This window comes from Mixophyes fleayi, chromosome 3 (genome assembly GCF_038048845.1).
Source record: "Mixophyes fleayi isolate aMixFle1 chromosome 3, aMixFle1.hap1, whole genome shotgun sequence".
NCBI classification, from domain to species: domain Eukaryota; kingdom Metazoa; phylum Chordata; class Amphibia; order Anura; family Limnodynastidae; genus Mixophyes; species Mixophyes fleayi.
The window spans coordinates 26,595,167-26,622,942 of NC_134404.1; the positions used below are offsets into that span (position 1 = coordinate 26,595,167).

A 27,776-nucleotide genomic window follows, 5' to 3' on the forward strand; every position below is an offset into this window, starting at 1 on the left:
TCACATAAACAGATAGACAATATCAGTTTTAAAAGTGTTTATTACACTTTTACAGCTTGTTCAGACATCTTTTTTGCTTACTAGCAAGTACATGTGATTTGTTGTTTGTGAAATATCTAGAAAAGATTTTCTAGGTATACAATTTCACTTGGTTAACACCAAAATAGTGTTTTCACTACAAAAATAATACTTTTCTTTAGATCACCCACTTTTCTTAGCTTGGCACACAAATAGCCACAACAACTGCAATGGGGCATACTAGTATAATCCACTCTGTACACTTATCCTCATCATTTATTTATATAGCACCAACATATTCCCTAGCGCTTTACAATTGGGGACGAACATAGTAAACTAATAAACAAACTGGGTAAAACAGACAAAGAAGTGAGAAGGCCCTGCTCGCAGGCTTACAATCTATAGGCTTACATTGCTGCCCCAGAATCATTAACATGGTAACAATTAAGGTAAGTATTATGCTTCAGAGAAATATAGGAAAACTTTATATATCACATGCAATTGATGTTATAATGCTAGAAATAGCAGATCACTACTATTACTTAGTTATGGTTTTAACTGGACTCCGTTAAATAGCTTTTCTGGGACCATTCATCATTGAGAGAGAGATATGGTTAACAGATCAAAACCAATTTTGTATGATATATGTATTTATAAAAGCAGTTAATAAACATTTGGGGTAAGATTGTAGATTTATCAAACCTTTTGAAAAATAAAAAAATGAAGGTGTTGCTCATAGCAACCAATCTGTTTCTAGCTATCGTTTTCTAGAATGTACTAGATAAATGAATAATTGATAAAGGCAATGTCTCAATTTTTTCTTTTTAGAATATTTGATTCAGAAGGATTTCCCCGGTGTCCCGTTGGGCCACTCTGACACTGGATGTTTCCATAGCCAAATAAGAATTCACATCCACGACCAGCTATAGAATTCCACTGGCAGACTGCAGTGTTTAACACAGTCACCCTTGTATTCTTATGCCCACAGACATATGCACACTCAACCCTAGACACAGTGTATAAGTGTATATATTAGACATATATACACTTATACACAAATACGTACCATCTAATTTACACATACAGATATATAATGATTTTCCTCTCTTTTTGATTGCATAGGTCAATCTCTGGTACCTTCTCTCCTGTGATGATACTAATACACCTGTATATTCAGCTGGCCCTTATGCCCCTGGTATCCCTAGTTCCTTACATGCATTACATTTGAAAGGAGAACCTGTGGGCAGCACGGTGGCTACGTGGTTAGCACTTCTGCCTCACAGCGCTGGGATCAAGAGTTCAATTACTGACCATGGCCTTATCTGTGTGGAGTTTGAATGTTCTCCCCGTGTTTGCGTGGGTTTCCCCCGGGTGCTCAGGTTTCCTCCCACATTTCAAAAAAACCATACTAGTAGGTTAATTGGCTGCTATCAAAATTGACCCTAGTCTGTCTCTGTCTATCTGTTTGTGTGTGTGTGTTAGGGAATTTAGACTGTAAGCTCCAATGGGACAGGGACTGATGTGAATGGGTTCTCTGCACAGCGCTGCAGAATCAGTGGCGCTATATAAATAAAATGATGATGATGATGATGATGTGGTCCTATGGCCATGGATTCTCAATGCTGGATGCTGTATGGGAGGTGCACAGAATTTTGGAATCATTAAATGCCATGCTTTTCCTAATGGTACAAGTGTCAGTGCTACAAGTGTATTACATATTAGTTTGCAGCAATATATAGCATGTAGGTGACATGTTTGCAACACTACCTGACACCTGCACTGTGAATGAAAGGAGTGCCTGGCATACAGCACATAATTCAGAGGGTCCAGTCCTGCAGAATAACAAGAGTGGTTTCTGTTTCATGGAAACAAAGCTTTGGGGAATACAGCATGGTGGCTTAGTGGTTAGCACTTCTGCCTCACAGCGCTGGGGTCATGAGTTCAATTCCCGACCATGGCCTTATCTATGTGGAGTTTGTATGTTCTCCCTGTGTTTGCGTGGGTTTCCTCCGGGTGCTCTGGTTTCCTCCCACACTCCAAAAACATACTGGTAGGTTAATTGGCTGCTATCAAAATTGACCATAGTCTCTCTCTCTCTGTCTGTGTGTGTTAGGGAATTTAGACTGTGAGCTCCAGTGGGGCAGGGACTGATGTGAATGAGTTCTCTGTACGGCGCTGAGGAATCAGTGGCACTATATAAATAAATGGTGATGATGATGATGATGATGATATAAAGAGCAGACCTGTGTATACACACATTAGAGTTGTAGCACATTTGGAGGTCATGTCATCAATTAAAGGTTTGCTTATTACATCTAAGGAGGTTTGGAAGATGATTAGTGATCTCGGAGTAGGGCAGGGTATTGCAGTAGTCTGTGGTATGAATATTGTGGGTGATTGGAGATGCCAGTGGTTACATTGGGATTTGTGCATGGTTTGAACTGTTAGCTAAACCCCCCTTTGTTTATTCTTATAAATTGTTTAATTCAAAGTTGTAGCCTTTTTTTCTGATTGTTTATAGCTACTTTTTGCTTGTAGTTATCAGTCTTTCATAATGCTTTGTGACAGGATGGATTTATATTATAAAAAAATCACTATAAATCAGTGTTTCCCAAACCCAGTCCTCAGGTCTCTTTAACAGTGCAGGTTTTCCGGATCACATGTGACATAATTAGGACCACCTGTGGATCTGTTACAATGTGTCAGTCAGTAATGAATACACCTGTGCTCCTGCAAGGAGATATGGAAAACCTGCATTGTTAGGGAGCCCTGAGCAGGGCCGGACTGGCCACCTGGCACTTCTGGCAAATTCCAGAAGGGCCGATGGCTGGATGGGCTGGTCCGACTCCTCCCATCTTTTTGGTGGCTGGTTCCCCCCCAGGAACCAGCCACCTCTGCTGCGCGCTCCTCAGGTCCATCCCCCATTATGCTGTGCACTGGTGCACTGGTGAATTTCCTGTTTTTTTTTGTTTTTTTGTTACTGAAGAGGAGGGGGGGGTGCCCGCGATTTTAGGGGGGGGGTCGCGGAGGTGCCGCGATTTTACGGGAGGGGTTGCCGCGATTTTTTTGGGGGGGGGCGGGGTCGTGGGGGTGCCCTCATTCTCGCATGGGGGGGGTCAAGAGTGTGGAAGAGCCATGGGGTGCTGGGAAAGGGGGTGAGATAGCCAGGGGGTGCTGGGAGAAAGGGTGAGAGCCAGTGGGGGGTGATGCCGGTTGCTGTAATGTGGGGGGTGATGCCGGTTGTTGAAATGTGGGGGTGATTGATGTAGTATGAGTGTGTGTGGGGGGTTATTTATTGCTGTAATTTGGGTACTAATAATGTATTGTCATGGTATTTATTGATGTAATTGGGGTGCTAATAATGTAATGTTGAGGGTCATTAGGAGAAATAAATACCCCCCCACACCCACTCATACTACATCATGTTGTATTGCGCCAGCATCAGTGTGCAACAATATAGTGCATGGAGCCCACAACACGTGGGCCTGTGTGCTTTAAATGCCAGGGCTGATTTTTAGTCCCAGTCCGGCCCTGGCCCTGAGGACTGGGTTTGGAAAACACTGCTATAAATTATGATTAAAGTGAGATCAAGCTTATATGTAGCAAGTCTAGGAATTTGCCACCTATGACATTAGACTGATATTTTGCAATCTAAGGCAACAAATAAGGGATGTTTGGCATTACAAAGTTCTATTGAATTTAAAACAACAAATACATTAATTACAGTTAATATATATCATACAAACAGTATATGTAGTGCTATACTGCCATCTACTTTTTAAAGTTCATTTTGCATCAACATTTATTCTCATTTAAGCAAATACCTATAAAAGGAGGGCACTGTGAAGATATTATTTATCTACAGTTCCCTAATAGGAGAACCGGTGGTAGTTATTTTTCCGCCTGAAATAAATCTGATACTCTACAGCCAGATGAAAACATAGTGATGACTACAAGCCCGGATTACATTATCCATGCTGTGGGTAAAGGCATTGCAACCGCAGTTTCCATTCGGACCATTACAAATGACGTCATTTGTTACCGTTCACGTTTTGCAAGGCCGTTTTTTTGAGGTAGAGAGAATTCAAATAGCACTCGTCAGTCACAATGCAAGTCGCAATTTGGCCATTACCGGGGTTTTAGTCATCGCTATTTTTTCGTCGGGCTGTACAGTGTCAGATTTATTTCAGCCGGAAAACCCTACCACACCCAGGAGAACACCTTGCTAGTTTCCCCATAATAATCCTAGGATGCATGATTCAACCTGGAGGCTGCTCACTGAAAGTTGATTCTCCATGTGGTGATGCTGAAGAATCATTTATGTGTTATCAACTTTATCGAAGCTAAGTAAACATATTTTTTATATTTTTGTTAACTTATGTTCTTACACATATTTTGTGTCAGTTTGTCATTCATTCTGTCTGCTACTATTTCAGGGTTACATCATGGTAAACTTTTACAGCTACATTGCAGTTCTATAGTAATATACATTATATATACTTACATTGCTTGCATGGAATTCATACAAAATGTAGATGCCTCGTTCAATTGAATCTTGAAAAAAAGGTATAGTGGATTATAACACTATCATGAATGTCCTACAAATATTTATCTTTCACTGACACACACAGACATTATAATGAACTAGTATAGAGTATGTATCATTTGAGGCTTGCAACATTCTTCATAGACAATTGAGGGGCTATACATATATGCATAAAAAAGTGATTGGTTAGCATTTGGAATTAATTTTATTGTAAGAAATTTAAATAGAAAAATAAATACATTTGTAATTGAAGATTACTGCCAGAATAAAAAGAGGGGGCCTGATTCATTAGTGATCTTATATGTCATTTTTTGCTTATCTTAAGCAATTCCACTCTGTGCATGCTCAGAAAAGGGAGATAAGAAGCAAAATCCACTGCGTAAGTGATGAATTTCTTAAGTTAAAATGAAAATCCATCTCCCAGTTTCTTTTTATAATAAGCATCTTAACTTTTGCACAAGATAAGATCACTAATGAATCAGGCCCAGGATTAGTAAGTATGTGATGTATTTTTAACTGAGGATGGCTATATTTGTCAAATATTTTGGTTTGCACAGCAAAATATTTTGAACTAGCCAAACTGTACAAGAAAATAGTATATAATCGTCAAGCAACAACTTGATTATTGATTGAGTTTAAAATATATCATGCTGTTTGTCCTCAAAATACATTTTAACCACTCTACTAAAGTTAAAAGTAAAATGATCCCTCCCAATGTGTTTTCAATAGGTCATTCACATGTAAGTTGAGGGCATGTAGACCAAGTCAAACATGTCCCTTAGAGATGCTCTTACTTCTTTATATACACATTTAGGATGCATGTGATTTTACGTCCCGTAGGCATTGTGTTATTTTTCATATTGACGATGAAGGTGATGGACGCATCTATAACCTAGATTACAAGTTGCACATGTTCTAACTCAAAATACACTTGGACAACCACAAATTTGATGTCATAGTTTGGCTCACATTTTTTTGTGGCCAACTCTACAAATTGTTACTTTATGGGACATCTTTCACTTTGAATTTAACTTATTCCATACTCTTCGTTTGGCATATGTATTCCATATCCATATACTACTCGATGCACTGATCTAATTTTAAACAAAAATGTAATTAAATGATAATATTGCAAAGTATGGGAGCTTACCAATGCTTTTACCATCATCCCAGAAAAGATGTCCATGGGCATTTTCATTGTCATCCAAAGCAACCAAAAGCTTCATTGGATTCAAGCGACTATTAAAAAAATAGGCAAAACAATAAAGAAGTTATTAAAAAAGAAAAACAAGAATTGAGTATTAAGCTGACAACTAGCTGGTTTAATTTGGTTGGACAATTTGATAATGTTTAACAAAAACTGACCAACTACTGTACTGTGGGCGTGCTGAAAAATTATAAATGCTCATGATACTAAGCCATTCCTATAAAATTAGATTTTATTGGGTTTTATGACAAACAAGGACAGGCTGGGCTGGGGCGCCAGACGCCCCCCTGGGCCGGTCCTTTATTGGGCTAACTTGGGCTGGTTCACAGTCCACCTGCATTTTTGTTTCTTTAAAATAGGCTACTGAGTCGAGACTTGCCCCGGGGCTAAAATTTGCCAGCCCTCCCCTGATGACAAAGAAAACAAGTTTCACTGTGCGCGGTCACAGAAGTATGGGTACATATTTTTGCATGGTAATCTGTATGTTCAGCCTTGTGCATGAACAGTTGGATTAATGCAATTTGACCATTCAGGCGGGCAACTAAATTGTCATCTGGCAGGCATGTGATTAATCAAATCAAGGTTCATGTGGACACGATTAAATATAACTTGTTCAATATGTACTGCCCTGACCTTTAGAACCAGGTAGCTTTTTAAAAATATATGCTGCCTGGCTCAATGAAACTTTGAGCACATTCTTCACTTCTAGCTACACTGACTCAATTGCGGCCAAGGTCAAAAACAGGAAACAGACAGCAGCAACATTAATTTGTACTGAAAACGTTTAAGTGACCGAGCAGTGCAAATCCATGTATATACCTTCCTTATACAGTATTTGGGATTTTATTCTTAAGAAATAGGTGAACCTTGTGTTTTTATAGTTTTTTAAGAAAATTTAGTACATACCTAAACTCTGTGTTGAAGGCAGGAGCTTGTTGTGGTAAAATGTAGCCACCTCGCACATGAAGATTAATATGGTTAATTGGTGCTGGCAGCACTTTCCAATCACTCTGTTTATCAACTTTAATACCCTAAAAATAAATGAACATCATCACCATTTATATAGCGCCCCTAATTCCGCAGCACTGTACTCTCTTAAAACTCACTCACATCAGTCCCTGCCCCATTGGGGCTTACAGTCTAAATTCCCTAATATACACACACGCACATGGAGACAGACAGATGGAGAAAGAGACAGACAGACTAGGGTCAATTTGTTAGCAGCCGCTTAACCTACCAGTATGTTTTTAAAGTGTGGTAGGAAACCGGTGCACCCGGAGGAAACCCATGCAAACACGGGGAGAACATACAAACTCCACACAGATAAGGACATAGTCGGGAATTGAACTTATGACCCCAGTGCTGTAAGGCAGAAGTACTAACCACTGAGCAACCGTACTGGCTGACACATTTTCCACATTAAATTTTATTAAGTTACAGATTAAGGTGGCTTGTAAGCTTGCGGGCAGGACCTTCTTACCTCACTTTCTGTCCGTATTACTCAGTATTGTTTTATTACTGTTTTTGTTCCCAATTGTAAAGTACTACGGTATTTGCTTGCACCCATGCAAGGCTCTGCTGACTAGATATTCTAATCTAGTCAGCGGTTTGGGGGCAGAGGTGCAGCGGCGGCGTGGCACCGGCTGATTTGTAATGGCCTCACTCGCACATGATCACTGATGGCAGTCAGTGATCATGTGATCTCTCTCTTCGGCAGCGCCTCTGCCCATGTTCTCACACTGTCAGTGACAGACAGTGTGAGTAAAGTTATTTCCCAACGCCCCTTTCAGCATGCACTGCTCCGCTCCACCCCCCTCTTGTGTGTGAAGAAGCCGAGGAGCGTTTGGGCAGCCATTTGAGAAGAGAGAAGAAGTTTGAAGAGCCCCCTGCATCTGCTGAACAGACTTCAGGAAAAAAAAGAGTGAGTAAATACAATCTATTCATTTATTTATTTAATTATTTTTAAAAAAAGAGGGTGCCCAAAGTCCAATCTAGGAAGTAGGGAGGTAAAAAAAAAGGGGGTGATTATTATTTGTCGCCCCATGCTCTATATTTGACTTGCAAAGTATGACAGCAAAAGTATCTGTCAGATAAATTCCCTGGATCAGTTACCCCTTTAATATTCTCTGCTGATTATAGCTTTATACCATTTCTTGTAAGGCATCCAACCCATTTGTTAATTCTGTTAGTTTCACAGCTTAACTGCCATTACAGTAAAGAACCTATTCCTACGTTGATGAAACTCTCCTTGCGGTGACGTTAGCCAGATCACACTAGGAGATATTCATCTTTCTGATCTTGTGATAACTCTTGGCGGAATCCAGCCTTCTAGGCTTGACCATACTGTGAATCATATTGTCCAGGAAGCCCTATAGCTGTAAGAGTCATGGCTTCAACAGACATGTTGCTAAAGCCAGCCCAGGTAAACTTTGATTATGCAAATGTCCCTGAATTAGTAGGTATGGTCTTAGATGCAAACAGCACAACTGGTTCTCTGCCATGCTGAGAATGTCTGAATACCACACCTTTTCGGCCAGTTCATGCCATCGGAGTCACCTCTTTTTACCTCCTTTAGCACTTAGAGAGGTATAGCTACCAGAAGGAATAGTTAAATCAGACAGAAGTCCTAAGGTATCGACATGACATCTACAAATAACACTTTTGGATCCATTCACCTGAAGCGCTCCACCTTGTGGTTTATCTGCAATGCCATCTGGTTGACCCCACCTGACTGCTATCTGACAGAAGATTTCTGGGTGAAGGGATCATTTCACAAGATGAAGTGTCTACTGATAAAGTCTGCTTCCCAGTTCCCCACCACTGGGATGAACACACCGCAGAATGTTTTACTTGGCCCATTGTGTGAGCCTGCTGGTTTTTCTCATGCACAGGGCAATCTTGGAGGTATGCCAATAGCATGGCATTCTTCTCCTTCTTCACAAGAATGGGCATGCTCTGACTAGGGCGCTCTGGGTTCCAGAACATTTATTAAAAGCTTTGACTCCTCTGGGGTCCAAAGAACACGGAAAAGGCACTGAAGAGTGACAGCCACAAAAGAAGAAGGCATGCGTCTGTAGTCACCAACATACATTCCCAAATGGTGAAGGAGCACCTTCTGTTGAGGATGTCACTTGTCAGACACCAGGGTAGGAATCAGGGCAGTCATGGAGACAGTTTAATAAACTGTCTGGTTAGACTATGTTAGAATTTGCTTCATTTCTAAATGAGTTTATTCTGGACTCCCTCAAATGAACCCGTGCAAATTACACTGCCTTAAAAGTGGAGAGCATCATCATCAGCATATGACTTTTAGGCAAAGGTGAGCCCAAGACCAGTCTGCAAGCTAAAATAGACTTCACAAATTCAAGTAAGAAGAGGATTTTTTCTTTGGAAGGAACTCCCTCTGCTGGCTGTTAAACAGCAGTCCCTGGAAGACCATCTGCTGGGAAGGAGTCATCATCATCATCATTTATTTATATACCGCCAACAAATTCCGTAGCCCTTTACAATTGGGAACAAACATTAATAAACAATACTGGGTAATACATACAGACAGAGGTAAGAGAACCCTGCTCGCAAACTTACAATCTATGGACAATGGGAGTTTGAAACACAAGGACATGTGCTACATCATATTGCACACTGGACCAGCTAGAACGCAAAGGTAAAACTACTGAGTGGGCTATGTGTGTACCAGTGTGTGTCAGAGGGTTGTTGTCTTGTGTTAGCTGTGTAGAGGGTGGTAATAGGGGAGATTAAGAAGGTGGTAGAGGAATACTATAAGTTTGTCTGAAGAGGTGGGTTTTCAGAGCACGCTTGAAGGTTTGGAGACTAGAGGAAAGTCTTACTGTGCGAGGGAGGGAATTCCACAAAGTGGGTGCAGCCCGAAAAAAGTTGTGTAACCGAGAATGGGAGGATGTGATGAGAGTGGAAGAGAGACGCAGATCTTGTGCAGAACGGAGGTGTCGAGTGGGGTGATAATTTTGAGACAAGTGAGGAAATGCATGTTGGTGCAATTTTGTTGACGCCCTTGTATGTTAGTAGAAGAATTTTATATTGGATTCGTTGAAATACAGGCAACCAATGTAGAGACTGACAGAGTGGCTCAGCAGAGCAAGAATGTTTTGCAAGGAAAATCAATCTTCAAGTCTGACTTTGGGAAGACCAGTAAGGAGGGAATTGCAATAGTCGATGCGGGAGATGATGAGTGCATGAATTAAGGTTTTAGCGGTGTCTTGTGTGAGATATGTGCGTATTCTGGAAATGTTCTTTAGATGTATGTAACATGATTTAGATATGGAGTTGATGTGGGGAATAAATGATAGTTATGAGTCAAGGATAACACCTAGGCAGCGAGCTTGCGTGGTGGGATTTATGGTCATGTTATCAACAGAAATAGAAGCAGGAAGCTTCTGTTTTTGGGTGAGAATATTATTAATTCAGTTTTTGAAAGATTGAGGTCTAGATCAGGCTTGTCCAACATGCGGCCTGCGGGCCGCATGCTAACTTCATTTCCAAGTAGTTTTTATATATTAACTATGTTTTCTCTGTTTTTTTGGATGATCAGCTATCGTTAGTGTATTTTATGTGCGGCCCAAACCAACTCGTCGTCTTCCAATGTGGCCTAGGGAAGCTAAAAGGTTGGACACCCTTGGTCTAGGTCATTTCATCATAGAGGACTACCTAACCTTTTTTGGCAACTTAGTAGCAAATCATGTGTCTATGTTATATGCATACTGTGTTAATTGTCCTTGTTTTAATTAATAAATATTTTAGGTGTATTCACAAACATACTTACCGTGTGATAATCATACCAAACTGTATTTGGGAAATAGGCATTTACACTTAATGCGTCCTAGGATTAAAAAGAGACACACATAAGTGATTTTTTACATATATTGGTTTATTTGCTGTAATCGCTAGTGTATGTGGATATATAATGTATTGGATTATATACTGTCAGAAGAGACAAACAAGCATTTCAGTGCCAAAAATATCTCAATAGGTAAATTGCAGAAGAGTTAGATTGATTGGCTGTAAATGGAGTGTAATAGCAGCTTCTGCAGTGTTAGTGTATGATGAGGATCTGCTCGCTCTCCCAGGGGCAATAAACTCTAAAGCATCTTGCTGACTTCAAGCAGGTACTAGTTTGTATTGTTTTTTTTTATTAACATAAACACTCTAGGTGCAAACATATGTGTTCGCAATCAAAGCTACACTACTAACAATACCACACAGTGAAAATATACACTTTTAACTGTTGCATGGTACATAAATTAATGTCACTTGAATACTATAATTAATTCATAAATACAGAGAAGAGGAAGAAGAATCTCTGTACAGTCACCATGGGAACTAGAAAGATTTTTGCTATCTCAGTCCAAGGGGTACATGTATCAAGCTGAGAGTTTTCCGGCCGGTTTGAAAAACCAATCAGATTCTAGCTATCATTTATTTAGTACATTCTATAAAATGACAGCTAGAATCTGATTGGTTGCTATAGGCAACATCTCCACTTTTCAAACCCGCCAGAAAACTCTCAGCTTGATACATTTACCCCCAAATCTTTACAGTTTGTCAAAAACCAAGGTGAAATGATAAATGGTGCACACATGCCAAGCCAAGTAGGATCTGAAAAGTTGTACTGGATTTCAAACTTACTTAAATAAACAATCATTTATAAATTATTAAATAGCTAAATACAATTAAAAAGTTGTGCTGAAGAAAAGCTTTTGTTATGGTAATTTAAATTGACTGGAACAATCAGACTGTTTCATATTAAGCTTAAACGTTTATATGGAGGGTAAAACTTGACTCACTTTTTCAAGCACAGCACTGATCATGAACGCTGGTCCCCACAAGAATTGTTTATACACATCCCATGTATTTTTGTCTTCAACGAATCTAAAAGTAAAATAATTTGTTATTGGGATTTCATATTTAAATAGAGTAAACCAAACAACAGTAACTAGAGTTGAAATTTATGCTGAATTATAAAAGTCTTAAACTTCAATTGTTTTGCTGTCTTTTCCTCTCTGAATAAATTTGATATCATCATCACCATTTATTTATTTAGCGCCACTGATTCTGCAGCGCTGTACAGAGAACTCATTCACATCAGTCCCTGCCCCATTGAAGCTTACAGTCTAAATTCCTTAACATACACAGACAGAGAGAGAAAGAGAAAGAGACTAGGGTCAATTTTGATAGCAGCCAATTAACCTACTAGTATGTTTTTGGAGTGTGGGAGGAAACCAGAGCACCCGGAGGAAACCCACGCAAACATGGAGAGAACATACAAACTCCACACAGATACGGCAATGGTTGGGAATTGAACTCATGACCCTTGCACTGTGAGGCAGAAGTGTTAACCACTTAGCCACCGTGCTGCCCATGATATCCTACAATGTGGTTTGGGAGACTTGAGTTGTTTATCGATCAGCATATGGGGGCGTCTAAGAATAATTACAGAAGATCGCCTTTTCACAACATTTCTTAAAGATGCAAATACATATTTGTAACGTGAGTGCAATCACATGGGGTGATATGAAGGCGATTGACCTATTCTCACCCTGATATCCATATTCTGGGGCTGGTTGATTTGACATAGCACCTTTATTTTACTTTATTTTATAATTCCAACACATTGTATGTGTTTTTATGTTATCTAAATACAACAATAATACCTCTACTTTGTTCTTTATGTTGTCAACTATAGAGAAATTTTTTTGATATAAAAATATTTTTGGGGATACTGGTGGTGGCATATTTATTGAGACAGGCAGCAGATGAAAAGGAGCATTGTGTACTTCATTCTATTGCTTTTACAACCTCAATTCATCTTTTTAAAATGGGCAACCTATACCTTTATATATGCTATGAGCATGCCTTATTTAGGATATACACTTATTTTATTCATATTATTATAATTATTATTATTTGTTTATTAGGTGCCACAGGTTTCGTAGCGCTGGATACAGAAGCAAGTAACAAATAGATGCACATAAGTAGCACAAATGAGTGTGATTAATACTATGGGGACTCATACAGAGTGCAGCAAAATACATAAAAGGATGTACAAGGCAGTCAGACAGTAGACAGACATGGGACAATAGGTAGAGAGGACCCTGTTTGTGAGAGTTTACATTCTAGAGGGAGGGGTGGTGAGAGACAGCAGGAACAACTGGGAGAAAATGGAGATAGCAGGCGAAGGGAGAGAAGGTGATAAATAACAAGGGGCCTGATTCATTAAGGATCTTAACTTGAGAAACTTCTTATTTCAGTCTCCTGGACAAAATCATGTTACAATGCAAAGGGTGCAAATTAGTTTCTGTTTTGCACATAAGTTAAATACTGACTGTTTTTTCATGTAGCACACAAATATCAACTTTAAATTTCAGCGTACAAATAAGCTATCAAGTATTTGTGTGCTACATGAAAAAACAGTCAGTATTTAACTTATGTGCAAAACAGAATACTAATTTACACCCCTTGCATTGTAACATGGTTTAGTCCAGGAGACTGAAATAAGAAGTTTGTGAAGTTAAGATCCTTAATTAATCAGGCTCATGGTCATGAAGTGGTAGGAATAATGAGCTACAAAAGATGAGTTTTGACTGAAGATTGAGGAAGAGTCGAGTGAGGTGGGGTAGCGAGTTCCAAACATTTGTGGAGCATGTCAGAATTAGGCTGCATATCTGCAATGTCCATAATAGACTAAGACTGAGCTTATCATATGTTAAATTTGTGGAGGATGAGGTTGGTACAAAGCATAAATGCAAACTTTTGTACTATATAGGCTACATCGTTGAACCAAGTCAACTAAATAACCTTGTAGTTCAACGTTGTGGTGAAAACTCTTAGGGCTAGATTTAGTAAGCTGCGGGTTTTAAAAAGTGGGGATGTTGCCTATAGCAACCAATCAGATTCTAGCTGTCATTTTGTAGAAAGTACTCAATAAATGAAAGCGAGAATCTGATTGGTTGCTATAGGCAACATCCCCACTTTTTCGAACCCGCAGCTTAGTAAATTGAGCCCTTCATAATAAAAGTTTGCTGAGTTGAAAAAGTGAATAATTCTCCTGATTTGTAGGCAAAGCAAACTACAGATTGCAGGCAAACTAAAAAAGTCTTTTAAAGAGAAGTTATTATAAACAATAAAAAGTAAAAAAAAAATCCAACTTTTTTTTTTGTTCTATAAGTTTAGAACATGTACATGTAGATATATAGAATTCACAGTCATCTCTTCATGGAAAATTCTAAATTTTTTCTTAAAAACCTTATTAACATTTAATTGATTAATTAAATATAAATAAATTAAGTTTTGTAAAATAATTATTATTTTTAAAAAAGTTAAATAAAAAACATATTATTATCATCATCTTCAAGCAATTTTAGTACATTTTTCAGTAAACTAAACACCATATTAAAAAAAAACCATTTGTTAAATAACATGTTAATTTGTCCACGTTCACTTTTTTACTTAAATAATGAAAACTGTGTTTCATGTGATCATTTAATCTGTCTATTGTTTGTTAATTAGAAGAATTTGACAAATCATTTTAAAACATACATAAAAGGCTAACCTTACTTTTTTTAAATTTCAATCATAGTATGTTGAAGTTATAGGGCCTGATTCATTAAGGATCTTAAATGAAGAGGTATCTTATTTCAGCCTCCTGGACAAAACCATGTTACAATGCAAGGGGTGCAAACTAGTTTTCTGTTTTGCACATAAGTTAAATACTGACTGTTTTTTCATGTAGCACACAAATGTCAACTTTAAATTTCAGTGTACAAATAAGCTATCAAGTATTTGTGTGCTACATGAAAAAACAGTCAGTATTTAACTTATGTGCAAAACAGAAAACTAATTTGCACCCCTTGCATTGTAACATGGTTTTGTCCAGGAGGCTGAAATAAGATACCTCTTCATTTAAGATCCTTAATGAATCAGGCCCATAGTTCTTATGTACTTAAGTACAGTGTTGCAATTGTTTTCAGGCAGAGATCTCCTTGTAAAAACTGTACTTTAGCTGATGCTGAATCATGAGATCAATAAGTCTCAAGTGGCTTGTTAAACCTTTAGAAAGTGCATGACTGGAAGGAAACCTATTTGTTTCATGTGCTAGAAAGAACACAATCACCACTGGCTTCAACTTTGTTAACTTTTCCAGTAGTGATTATCATCATCATCATCACCATTTATTTACATAGCGCCACTGATTCCGCAGCCCTGTACAGAGAACTCACATCAGTCCCTGCCCCATTGGAGCTTACAGTCTAAATTCCCTAACATACACACACAGACAGAAGCACAGACTAGGGTCAATTTTGATAGCAGCCAATTAACCTATGTTACCTTTTTGTTACCTTTATGCCCCAGAGACCAATGAAGAAAGATAACATGGTTCCCAAAAAAATTATATACATTTTGTTTTATTAACAGGGCTAAAACCTGCTTGACATAACATACTATTCTTCATCAACTGAAATAACCTACTTTCTGGATGGACATTCAAATCTGTTTTCTACTACAAGTGATGCTGTGCTACAAACACATTCACGTGAGAATAATGCAATTATGGACAAAAACTTGAAAGATTTTTAAAATTATACATTTTTATCACACTGAAAAATATTGAAAAATATTTTAGTTGCAGTAGTAACACAAATGCAGAAGCTATTCAGTCCCTATTCGGGTACAGAAAAGTGCTTCCAAAAATGCTACTACAAATAGTTAGTAAGTCTAAATAATACAGGCTAAAGTGCAATACAACACAAGTCTACCACGCATAAACTCAAAGACCTTGGAGTACTCAGTAATTCTATTTATTTCAAGCTGTTGTTTCAATTGACAAACCGCCACAACTCTCAAATTATATATGGTAAATGTCCCAGAATGTTAAATGGTAGGTTACACAATACCTAGGGGGTAAATGTATCAAGCTGAGGGATTTCCGGTGACAAAAGTGGAGATGTTGCCTATAGCAACCAATCAAATTCTAGCTATCATTTTGAAGAATGTACTAATAAAATGATAGCTAGAATCTGATTGGTTTTTCAAACCCGCTGGAAAACTCTCAGTTTGATACATTTACCCCTAGGTGTTTAATAATACAGTATACAATGAAATCAGCTACTTACTCATGTAGCAGTGGTCTCACCACAGTGGAACCTTTTGTATTAGCATCAAATAATAAGGTGTACAAGTAAGGTAAAAGGGTGTATCTAATATTCAGGACATCTCTTGATAAGTCTTCAAATGCTGCATCAAAGCTTACTGGATCTTGTTTCTACAATAAAAAGAAAATGTGTAATAACATTAGTAATGGCACTACACCTGGGTATCATAAAATTGCCCATAATATTTATAGCAACCCTGTTGTCAAGCAGGGAGCACAGAAGCATCAAGCTGCTTTATGGGTTTTACGACATTAGCTACTGATTAGAACAGCATATTGAAGCAGGGGCGCACTGAGGATTTTTCAGGGGGGGTTTCCTCCACCCCCAGAAAAAAAACAAACCTAGAGAGGTGCATGCGCGGCAGCTCCGTTTCGGCTGCGGTGCTGTCAAAGAAGCGTCTGCGGCGGTGCTATATTCAATACAGCACCACCGCGGACACTTCTTTGACAGCGCCGCTGCTGCTGTATAGTACAGTGCCGATATGTAGGGCATTTTTTAGCGGAGGGGTGGTTTCTGGAGACCCAGAAACCACCCCTGCTGCGCCACTGTGAAGGATCCCCTCCGCTAAAGAAGTGTCCTTACATAGCGGCACTGTACTATATAGCAGCCGTGGCGCTGTCATAGAAGCTTCTTTGACAGCGCCGCGGCTGCTGTATAGTACAGTGCTGCCGAAACGGAGCTGCTGCGCATGCGCGGGCGCATGTGCAGCAACTCTCTCTTTTTTTTTGGGTGGAGGAGAAACCCCCCTTAAAAATCCTGTGTGCGCCCCTGCATCTGTATGACAGTTATAATCTATGAATCATACAAGTGATCTGTATACATTATTCTTTACCTGAAATGTAACTTGATCATATTCTAACTTGTAAAGCTTATATAAACATAAAATAATAAATATTTAATACACAGATTTTTGCTTTAGTAATAGCTGTGAAACCCTTTCCAGCCTTCTGAGCATCAACAACTCTTTTCCTGAGGATATAAAGGTCCCGATTGATCTTCAAACAAAACCTGCACAAAAGTAGCATTTTTAAAATGAGCACGAAACTTGAGTTTACGTTTGTCCGTATTCAAATACAAGCATTTTCGTTTCAATGTAGGTGTACGTGCGCTTTAACTAAAAATGACTTGCCATATGTAAACAGAGAGAACACAGTACAGGACTAGCACATGCATATGGGCAATATAAAGTCCCATCAGAATGCAATTTTTTTTTTTATAAAATAAAATAAATGAACAACTCATAATACTATAATCATTAATAAACATATGTGCTTGATTTTCTTTTTTTTTACATTAAATACATATATCAGGATGTTTCTTAATGTGCACTGTACATACAATCCATTTGTATAGTTTCTCTTACTTGCATAGACATGTTCTGTGCTATCTAGTGGCAAGCATATGTGTAGTTTTTAAAAGGGAGACAATGCTATGTTAGTCATGACTATCATTGGGCACTTGCACCAGCTGGTGCAAATGAAACGTTTAAAAAACACATACATGGGAGAAAGCCATAACTTAAATCGGGTGCGTTGGCACGCTCTCAGTATGCCCTCACTGTACATTGTCTAGGTTATCTGCCCCGTCCCTCACCTGTTCCGCCCTTCAAGTTGTAGACAGCAGAAGTGTCTATGGGGTATATTTACTAAACTGCGTGTTTGAAAAAGTGAAGATGTTGCCTATAACAACCAATCAGATTTTAGCTTTCATTTATTTAGTACATTCTACAACATGACAGCTAGAATCTGATTGGTTGCTATAGGCAACATCCCCACTTTTTCAAACCCGCAGCTTAGTAAATCTAGCCCTAAGTGTCATTTGAGTTAGGACATGATTTACATGCAATTCTGTTCATTGACGTAAGTCTTGTCCTGGTGAATGCGCAGAGCTATTTCACACAAGATAGGCCATGCAAATGGGCTTTTGTCCTTAGATGAATCAGGGCCTAAATGTGGCTCAGCATGTTCTATAAGTACACAATGAAAGTTTATTAATGTTTGTATAATGTACCATCCATCCTTTTCCATTGTGATTTCTTGAAAATGGGTAAAATGCTCCAAGCTGCATCCAACGGGCACATAATTCATAGGTGGTATCTTGGAAGAATCCACAAATGTCTGCTCCAGTCTAAATAAAAAAAATAGGAACCAGTTATTTTTTTTTCTTCAACTTATGATCAGTAAATAATTATATATTTTGAAAATGATTAAATAAATATTGCATCTCTATTTTATAAATCTGGTCATATACAAAAATCCCTTTTTTATATTTTAGATAGTTTTGGCATATATTTTATGAATTGCAGAGTCCTGGTCATTCTGGATCTGGCTGTCGTCAATCTGTTAAGGAAAAGATCTATAATATACAATGATATCGCTACAGTCTAACAACATGCAAATTAAGCTATGTTCTCATGATTCAGGAGAATTTTCATGTGTATGCTTACATTTACCTGGCTGCACATTAAGAAAAGGCTACCAGCTTCTTACATGTTTTTCTACTACTTTACTAAAGTTTTTTTCCATATTACTGTACCTCCGGTATGAATAGAAAAAGAGCAGGAGCCAAGTATACAAACATTATGTACATTTGCATAGGCAAACCAAGGGGGGGTAGGTTACTAGTGCCTGGAAACCCCCCTCCAAGCCTGGGGCACTGTATAATTGAGGTGGCTGGACCCTGCCCCCGCTTCACACGGCTCTGCTCGAAAAGAGAGAGCTGTGTGCACCTAACAGTAGAGCACGCAGCATTGCCCATGTATATGATGGGGATAGGAAGAGTTGGAGAGCAGCCAAGCACTGTCTAAAGTTATAGCCATGCCCCCATGCATGCTGGTCACGCCCACTGGTGGCATGGTGCGGAAACCCCCCTCTACAAATCCTGCGTTTGCCCCTGATTTGCAGTTTCTTTTCACTTCACTATTTCTTCCTGACAGCTTTTATTCTCTGTAGCATGTAACAAATAGGACCACCAACTACCCCTCACGTCTAGAACTAAATGATTGACCCTGAGCTAAAGCTGTACACAAAACTACTGTATACTGCCAGCTAGAACAACCCACCTTCAAATATAAATATGCAGTCTCTTAAAATTCCATCCCACAGGCCATTCAACCAGGCTCAAACATATAATTGTGCAATTTGTTCTGTTTATTGCATCCATGCACTTATTATTCTACTTCTCTGTATCCATTAGTATTATCTGTATGTACTTATTTAATTTGTTTCAGTTCTAACCCCCCTTGCACAGCGCTGCAGAAGCCTTGCTACGCCTTACAAATAAAAGATAAGAATAATGACCGCATCCAATCAGAGGCTGCATTACACTCATTTAGCAGTAGGCTGCCACTTATTGCATGAAGGAATATACAACATGCTGACTGGATTTATACTACTGCTTAAATGGGGGGTGGTTTATACAAACAGAACAAAATCCTATGACTGGGAAGATCATGCAGCAGCTCTAACAGGATTATGTACATACATTTTTGTTTAAGTATAACTGTATCGTATTTTTGACTATAGAGAGAAAGAGTAATCTGCCCACTATTATTTCACATGATAAATATACATCCTCGAAAATATACTGTAACATTTTTTTCTATACTGTTTCTATTCATTAGATCATAAATATGTATACCCTAGCAAATGTTAGGAAAGGTGTGAGAGAAGCGATTTGCCCGCAATTAAGAGAGACGGGGCCTGATTCATTAAGGATCTTAACTTGATAAACTTCTTATTTCAGTCTCCTGGACAAAACCATGTTACAATGCAAGGGGTGCAAATTAGTATTCTGTTTTACACATAAGTTAAATACTGACTGTTTTGTCATGTAGTACACAAATATCAACTTTAAATTTCAGTGTACAAATAAGCTATCAAGTATTTGTGTGCTACATGAAAACACAGTCAGTATTTAACCTATGTGCAAAACAGAATACTAATTTTCACCCCTTCCATTGTAACATGGTTTTGTCCAGGAGACTGAAATAAGAAGTTTCTCAAGTTAAGATCCTTAATGAATCAGGCCCTTAATATCTTAACAAGAGGAAAACGTGAAACATTCAAATTCATAAAAGTAAGTAAAAATGGGCAAATAGAACATGTTTCATGTTACATGATCAGAGCAAAAATATTGTTCATTGTCACTGAGTGAGGAGCAAGGAGGTAACTAAAACACAATTCCTGATCATAAAAAACAACAATTGTTTGGTTGTTCGACTTTTTACTTACATATGAAATGCCAAAAAGACTGAAATCCAACATGCCTGCAAGTAAAAATAAAACATTTATCTTTAATGTATTGCCATTGTAAGTTTTATTGTTTTAGAAGTATTATTTAATCAAGTGCTTGGCAAATTCTTTAGAAAATGCATTGTCATTATACGGATTTTGTTACCTGCACTGGAACTCGCAATCATAAAATGCTGTTGTTGTTGTTGATAAAACAGAGAAGTAAAACAACAGCCAACAGCCAAACTAACTGATACCGAACCGGGTCATACAACACGTTTTATTATTTTACAGTCAGAAGGATAAACTTTTGAGCCATTCCTTAGAAAATGTTTTCTCAGTAGGACATATTGCTTACCAATAATAGATTTATCAACTTGATCCCAAGCGGCAGTGTTGTCACCAAGCCAGTGTCCTACCCACTGTCCTGAAGATGGATATGTAGAACGAGAGATAACTATTCCACGTTCTCCTGTAATATTTCGCAGAGCACTAGAAAAAAAAAAAATTAGTCAATATTTGTACTTAAATGATCTTAGTGAAGATTTTGTGTACTGAATGCAGGACAGTCAGTGATTTTGGAATAACATCTGATTCGTAAACTTATAGGTATCCTCTTACTATGCTGCATTACATTGAATAGTCACTGTATCACAATAAAAATCAATAAACCCTGAAATTGCATTGAATCACAGTTTGGTTCCTGTGTGAGGCAGTTAAAAGCTTGGGTTATAAACATTATCATCATCATCAACATTTATTTATATAGCGCCACTGATTCCGCAGCGCTGCACAGAGAACTCATTCACATCAGTCCCTGCCCCATTGGGGCTTACAGTCTAAATTCCCTAATACAGACACACACACACACACAGACAGACTAGGGTCAATTTGGATAGCAGCCAATTAACCTGCTAGTATGTTTTTGGAGAGTGGGAGGAAACGGAGCACCCTGAGGAAACCCACGCAAACACAGGGAGAACATACAAACTCCTCACAGATAAGGCCATGGTCGGAACTCATGACCCCAGCACTGTGAGGCAGAAGTGCTAACCACTAAGCCACCGTGCTGCCCATGACATGTGATGAAAGCACAATTGTATTATTTTCTATGGGACAACAGATGCCACCACAATTTGTGAATAACATTTTTTCTCACCTACACACTAGTGATTGATGCCAAATTGAAAGTAAATAGCCTCCAAAGGCATGCAGTCTATCTCCAGCCCCCCTGATGCAGCATTGAATTTGCAAACATTCCCTGACAGCGCCACTGGATGTATTTGGAATGTTGAGGAGCATAACATCTAAAAAGCCGACCTCCTACTCTGCCTAGACCATTAGGTGGCCAGCCACAATACATCAGATACCATAAGTTCAAAATGATGCACTATTATCCATTATTGTATAATTTACACATTGGGCCTGAGTCATTAAGACACGTATCTGCTGATTTTGAGCGTAGCGTACACAAAATCCCACTGCGCATGCCTAAAACTGGGAGATATGTCCGTAAACGCAGCCCTGTCCGTTCCATCTTCAAAAGCAAAGGATACTTAATTCAGCCTATGATTTCGTTGAGTGAACAGAGCGGTGAAGGGGCGTTTGGTTGTCGTTGATTTACATGGAGGGCGTGGCAACCTTGAGCGCATGCAGCCACGCCCAAATCAAGCTCTGGACTTTGCAAAGTTACTTGTTCTTCTGCTGTACGTCTTGCATCATCTATAGGGCTAGTCTAAGTCCTGAGTCCTTCTGATGTCAGTATCGTATGCATGCTCTAACATGTGTTTGCAATGAGGAGCAGCTGTAAAAATGTCTGTTAAGTATGTCCAAGGGAATAAATATATATATATATATATATATATATATATATATATATATATATATATATATAGATAGATAGATATACATATAGATATATAGATATATGTTATATTATTGACGGGTAACATAAATTGCTTTTTTTCTGTTTGTTCTTTTGAGATTTTATGTTACACATAGACATACTGTAGTCTACAACTCGCATATCTTTAGATCTGTTCCTTGTTGACTTCAGGAGTGCAGAGAGCCAATTTGCGTGTGGAATATAACACATTCATGATGCACTTGGTATGTGTGCCTTAATAACTCAGGCCCACTGTGTTTTGTTGTGCATACCTATATCTGCATGCTACTAATATAACTTATTTAAATGTAAGTTTTAACATGTAAACATAAAAACTCACTCAAAAGTTGGTTTAGAGTGTGACCATCCATATAAATTGTGGACATCATAATGTCTAACTTTTGTTCCATCGGGAAGGGTTTGTTGACTATCCATACATAAAGTCTTGTGCGATAATCCCATATTTCTTGATTCCAAGGCTAAAAAAATAATAATATATAACTTAAATCAAAAATAATCTACTGAATCTACAACAAGCAATAACCACAAAGGGCTAGATTTACTAAGCTGCGGGTTTGAAAAAGTGGGGATGTTGGCTATAGCAACCAATCATAATCTAGTTGTCATTTTGTAGAATGTACTAAAGAAATAATAGCTAGAATCTGATTGGTTTTTCAAACCCGCCGGAAAACTCTCAGCTTGATACATTTACCCACAGGACTTATATGGCCTAAATAATAAAACAGATTTTCTAACTACTGTCAAACTACCTGGGGTTATGGCAGTAATAAGTGGCACTACGCCCACATCACCATCTTATTCCCTGCTAGTGCAACAAAGTACATGGTTTACATTTTGTAGTTAAATAGTGGTATAAACAAAATATTAAACCCTAAACCAAATAACATTGTAATTATCAGTATAAAGATGCAGATAGGCAATTCTGAGCTCTCAGATGTTCCTGCACACAAAATTTAATAAGTAAATTCAGTGATGTATTTATTTAGCAGGACAAAAATCTGTACTACAAGAAAATGGCCACCCCTCTCAAGAACGTGGATTATTACTTACAGGTGCACTGCTAGAAAATGGCCACCACTCTCCAACACTATGGACAGAAAAGGAAGCGTGCTCTATAAGCAAAAGCTTGTAGAGCATGCAACTAGCTTCAGCCAAAGTGGGGAGAATAGGTAATAACAGGCACACTATAGCCAACTTTGAGCACTGCTTCCAACATAATGTGTCATATTTTCTAAAAGTTTGATGAAAGTATAACTAATGAATTGCTACCTGGCATATATTCAGGCTTGTTCAAGGCCTCGTCTCTGCAACCATGTACAGATCCATGTACAAAGCTGGCTGGCTCATTCATATCCTAATATAAAGAAGAACGATAAATTCAATTTTACCATATTTATTGCAAACTGCTTTCAAGTGAAAATGTGCATGTACTGGAATTTCAGGGATTAAACACAGTATAGTAATGGAAACAAATCTAAATATGTAACACCCCCCAAAAGTTAGTTATGTCACTGGCCACATTTATTTTGTTCCACCAATTGCAGGGCACAGTACAATAACTAGGTGTACTACTACTGCTGAATGTATTAATAATTCTGTACATATTATTACTGGACAAATTACTGCTGCTATGTATGTGCTAAGTATAGAGCTATAGTTTGTTTAAAATAACCCTGTGTCCCTGTACCACAGTGTTTCTCAACTCCAGTCCTCAGGATCCACTAACAGTGCAGGTTTTCCAGGTGACCAGTGAAATAATTAGGACCACCTGTGGATCTTTCAAAATGTGTCAGTCAGTAACGACTACACCTGTGCTCCAGCAAGGAGATATGGAAAACATGTACTGCTTGGGGGGTCCTGAGGACTGGAGTTGAGAAACACTGCCTGAGTGTAGCAGATTGTGATCATGTGACTCTGCACATATGCAAGTTGCTCTGTAGTGAAAGAAAAATACATATCCTGAGAGCCTTTGGGGCTGCGCAGAATTGTAAGTAAAAGGGAGTGGAGCTCGGTTACAAGCAGAGTAAGCCAGCAAAAAGGAACAGTTTTGACAGATAGGCAAAGGCAAGTGAGATGTGAGTATGGCAAGGAGTGTAGGAGAGAAGTCAGTGCAGTTAGTGTGAGGCAAGTGCTGAGGAGACAGAGAGAGACAGAGAGTAAGAGAGAGAGAGAGAGAGAGAGAGAGAGATAAAGAGACTGAGTTAAACATACTGCATACTTGCCAACTCTCTCGGAATGTCCGTGAGACTCCTGCATTTTGCGTGAGTCTCACGGACTCCCGGGAGAGTGTGGCAAACTCCCGAATCTGCCCACTAGGTTTGTCCCCCCAAAATTACACGTTTTTGAAACCCCGCCCCCTGCACACCCACCGTCCCCGGCAGGCTCCCGGATAATACTTGCCATAAGTTGGCAAGTATGAAATACTGGCATGTGTGAGAATAAAAACCTGCTCTTAGGACCAGTGTCAGTGAAGTCAAAGTGAAAGCTCTGTTGAGTGGAGTAACTGTCATTTTGTTTTTGAACTGCCGTCTTAGAACCTTCCTTTCTGCTGCTGCCTGAGTGTTCTATCATAGCTTAGCATCATCTGTTTTTCCTGATCAGAGATTACTTATATAAATTAGCGGCAAGGCTCTACTGTAATAGGGGAACAGTGTTTCCTTTTTTGTTTTTTTTCTGGACCAAAGACCAAACTTTGACAATAAACTCCCAAATGAATCGGCTGCTACGATACATCAACCAGAAGCCAATATTAAAATGGCCACGCATCTATGTTCACACTAAATTGACTTGCTTCTGTAGCAATTTGTGATATTTGTAATCTTCATAATAAACCGGTCACAATGCTAGAAGAATACATGTGCACCACCGCAAATATTTTACCAATTTGTGGAACTATACATACTGTATATATATATATATATATATATATATATATACATATATATATATATACATATATATATATATATATATATATATATATATATATATACCTATGTATTTCATACATAACAATACTAACGACTATAACACAATTACAAATGAGTTACAGTTATTTATTGGAGGTACCTCCTTATGTCACGCAATAGTCTTAAAGTATTGATAGTAAATCAGTTTAGTGATTATTGTTTTCTCACACGCATGGTACATAATCAGTTATATTACCATTACAATATTTGTTAACAAAAGGATAGGTGAATAGCTTTCAAATTACATAATTATTGAACCTTATTGATGGGTATTATAGATGAAGTAAGGTAATGTCATAGTAATTTATTGAGGTGTATAATTGAAGATGAGTCCTTTTCAATTCATTTATAATCCCCTTTGAACTGAAGTACTAAATTCCATAGCTATTTAATAAAACTGGATAGTATTTCTCTAAAATGTTGATTTCTTGAGTCATAGTAACATAGTAACAAAGTTGATGAGGTTGAAAAAAGACACCAGTCCATCAAGTACAACCTATTTTGGATCTCCTGCGATCCTGCACTTATATTTGAAATTAATCCAGAGTAAGCAACCGCCAATCTGTTTCAATTGTGAAAATCCCCCCAGACTCAATATTGCAGTCCTATTTTTACCCTATATCCACTACTATCCTTCATTTTAAATTAACGGTCGTATCCCTAGATACACCTTTCCGCTAAAAATTTGTCTAACTCTTTCTTAAACATATCTATTGAATCTGCCATCACAACCTTTCCTGGCAATGAATTCCACATCTTGACTGCCCTTACTGTAAAGAACCCCTTCCTTTGCATGTTGTGAAATTTCCTCTCCTCTAACCTTAGGGGGTGACCGCGTGTCCTGTGTATAGTCCTTGGGGTAAAAAGTTCCCATGAAAGCTCTCTGTATTGACCCCTAATATATTTGTACATAGTAATCATATCTCCCCTTAGACGCCTCTTTTCTAAAGAGTCACCATTATTGTTTGTGAATTGGGTCTTTGCCTCTCTACCGGGGGAGTGGGGAGGGGTGTCATTGCAGTATCGATGGGTCAAGCCAATAAGCTAGGTCAGGAGAAATGACGAGTCAAGAGTGGTCAAGTGAACCAAATTGAAACTTATAAGTCCAAACCCCAAAGGTAACTATTTATCTATATACAGAAATACCCGTGCGTTCCAATGTTACTCTTAGGAATCCGTTCACCACAAATACACTATGAGAATCAGCTCCTACAATCAACTTATTAAGAGGTCCCCTATTTTACATGAGATATGCATGTCAGGTTGTCAGTGCAAGGATAGATCAGTCAATATCCCTGGTACATAGTCAAATCACCATCATCAGCCGACAGATGTTGCGTGGTTATTTGTTCGAAAATTACCTAACTAATGGTCTAAATCGTTGTGTGTATACAAATAAATAAAGTGTATTTCTTTATCTCATATTACATATTTTGTGTGGAAGTAAATAAGTTTCTTTCACATTTTGCAATTTAAGTACTACAAATGTTTTTAGAGTATACCATACCTTATGCTACTTATATTCTCTGTGTGAACATGTATCTGCCTATCTTTCACTACCAGTCTTAACTCATGAATATGGATAAATAATGTATATGACAAAAAAGAGTAACATTAGATATAAAACACATTTACAATAAATTAGTTTGTAAATATTGACACAATTATCTATGCATTTAATATAAACAAAGAGCTAGCAATAATATAATGTGTGTGGAAGGTTGATTATGTGCCACGTTAATGCTTTATATGCAAATTTTGCAAGTCTGTACCCTCAAGTAGCAGATGCTTCTTTGACAGCGCCGTGGCTGCTGTATAGTACAGTGCTGTCGAAACAGAGCTGCTGCGCATGCATTATGATTTATGATGTAGAACACTCAATATGGTGACTATATTACAGAGATTCACAGAACCGCAAATCTAAGTGCTTTTATTGTTTTATCCAGTTAGAAGACAACAAAACTAAAATAAATATTACAGCTAATGTCTTTATAAAATGTGTTAACTATCACTTTTATATATTTTTTACATATTGTGTTATTACTACTAGTTTAAATTACTAGGTTTACTTACTATCCAGAGTCCATCAAACCTAATATGTTTTTGTCGGAATTCTTCAACCTCCCGGTGCCACCATTTGGCTGTCCGTTCAAGGAAAAAGTCAGGGAATGCAGCATAAGCTCTGAAAAGCTAAAATAATAATAACAAAAGAAGGATAAGAACAATACATATATATTTCAGTTTTATATCCTTTGTGTTACTTTTTACATCTTTCCCAACCAAGTGCCAATTTTACATAATTCCCACATCAAAATTATGTAAGGTCATCAGCACTGTGTCATTTCCTGACTCATGTTCAGCTGTCACAAACATGATCACATTCATTGTCAGCAACCATGTACATATGCCTATCCCTTTCTCTGAAAGCAACTGTCACTAACTTCTGGACATAAGCTTAAGTTGCATTACTGGTAATCAGAGCCGGGGTAGAATATCTTGGATGTATTATGAATAATGCTGAATGTGTTGTTTTTAGCTGAAGTTTATTGTGTTAGTAAAATGTTATTACCGCAACTTGTGTATCCCAGTCTAAGGACTCATCAACATAGATGTCGGGCAAATCTGGCCAAACCTTAAAGGAGAAGAATAATGAACAAATGTTAACATATTATTAAAATTAAGCAGGTTTGAACATCAATGAACCATGAACATCT

The 27,776-nt window shown here is 38.1% G+C and overlaps 1 protein-coding gene across 1 annotated transcript in view; it reads right to left on the minus strand.

Annotated features, from left to right (window-relative positions):
- Nucleotides 1-27,776, minus strand: part of LOC142143417 (maltase-glucoamylase-like) — a 191,734-nt gene that overhangs the window by 45,106 nt on the left and 118,852 nt on the right. The window contains exons 35-47 of the mRNA XM_075201251.1: nucleotides 27,632-27,694; nucleotides 27,136-27,252; nucleotides 23,363-23,447; nucleotides 22,413-22,551; nucleotides 20,546-20,679; nucleotides 20,188-20,222; nucleotides 17,966-18,082; nucleotides 15,917-16,065; nucleotides 11,591-11,675; nucleotides 10,570-10,626; nucleotides 6,678-6,802; nucleotides 5,715-5,803; nucleotides 4,523-4,572 (exon numbers count right to left, since the gene is read on the minus strand). Coding sequence (XP_075057352.1) covers nucleotides 4,523-4,572; nucleotides 5,715-5,803; nucleotides 6,678-6,802; nucleotides 10,570-10,626; nucleotides 11,591-11,675; nucleotides 15,917-16,065; nucleotides 17,966-18,082; nucleotides 20,188-20,222; nucleotides 20,546-20,679; nucleotides 22,413-22,551; nucleotides 23,363-23,447; nucleotides 27,136-27,252; nucleotides 27,632-27,694 — 1,245 coding nt within the window. The remainder of the gene's footprint in view (nucleotides 1-4,522; nucleotides 4,573-5,714; nucleotides 5,804-6,677; nucleotides 6,803-10,569; nucleotides 10,627-11,590; nucleotides 11,676-15,916; nucleotides 16,066-17,965; nucleotides 18,083-20,187; nucleotides 20,223-20,545; nucleotides 20,680-22,412; nucleotides 22,552-23,362; nucleotides 23,448-27,135; nucleotides 27,253-27,631; nucleotides 27,695-27,776) is intronic.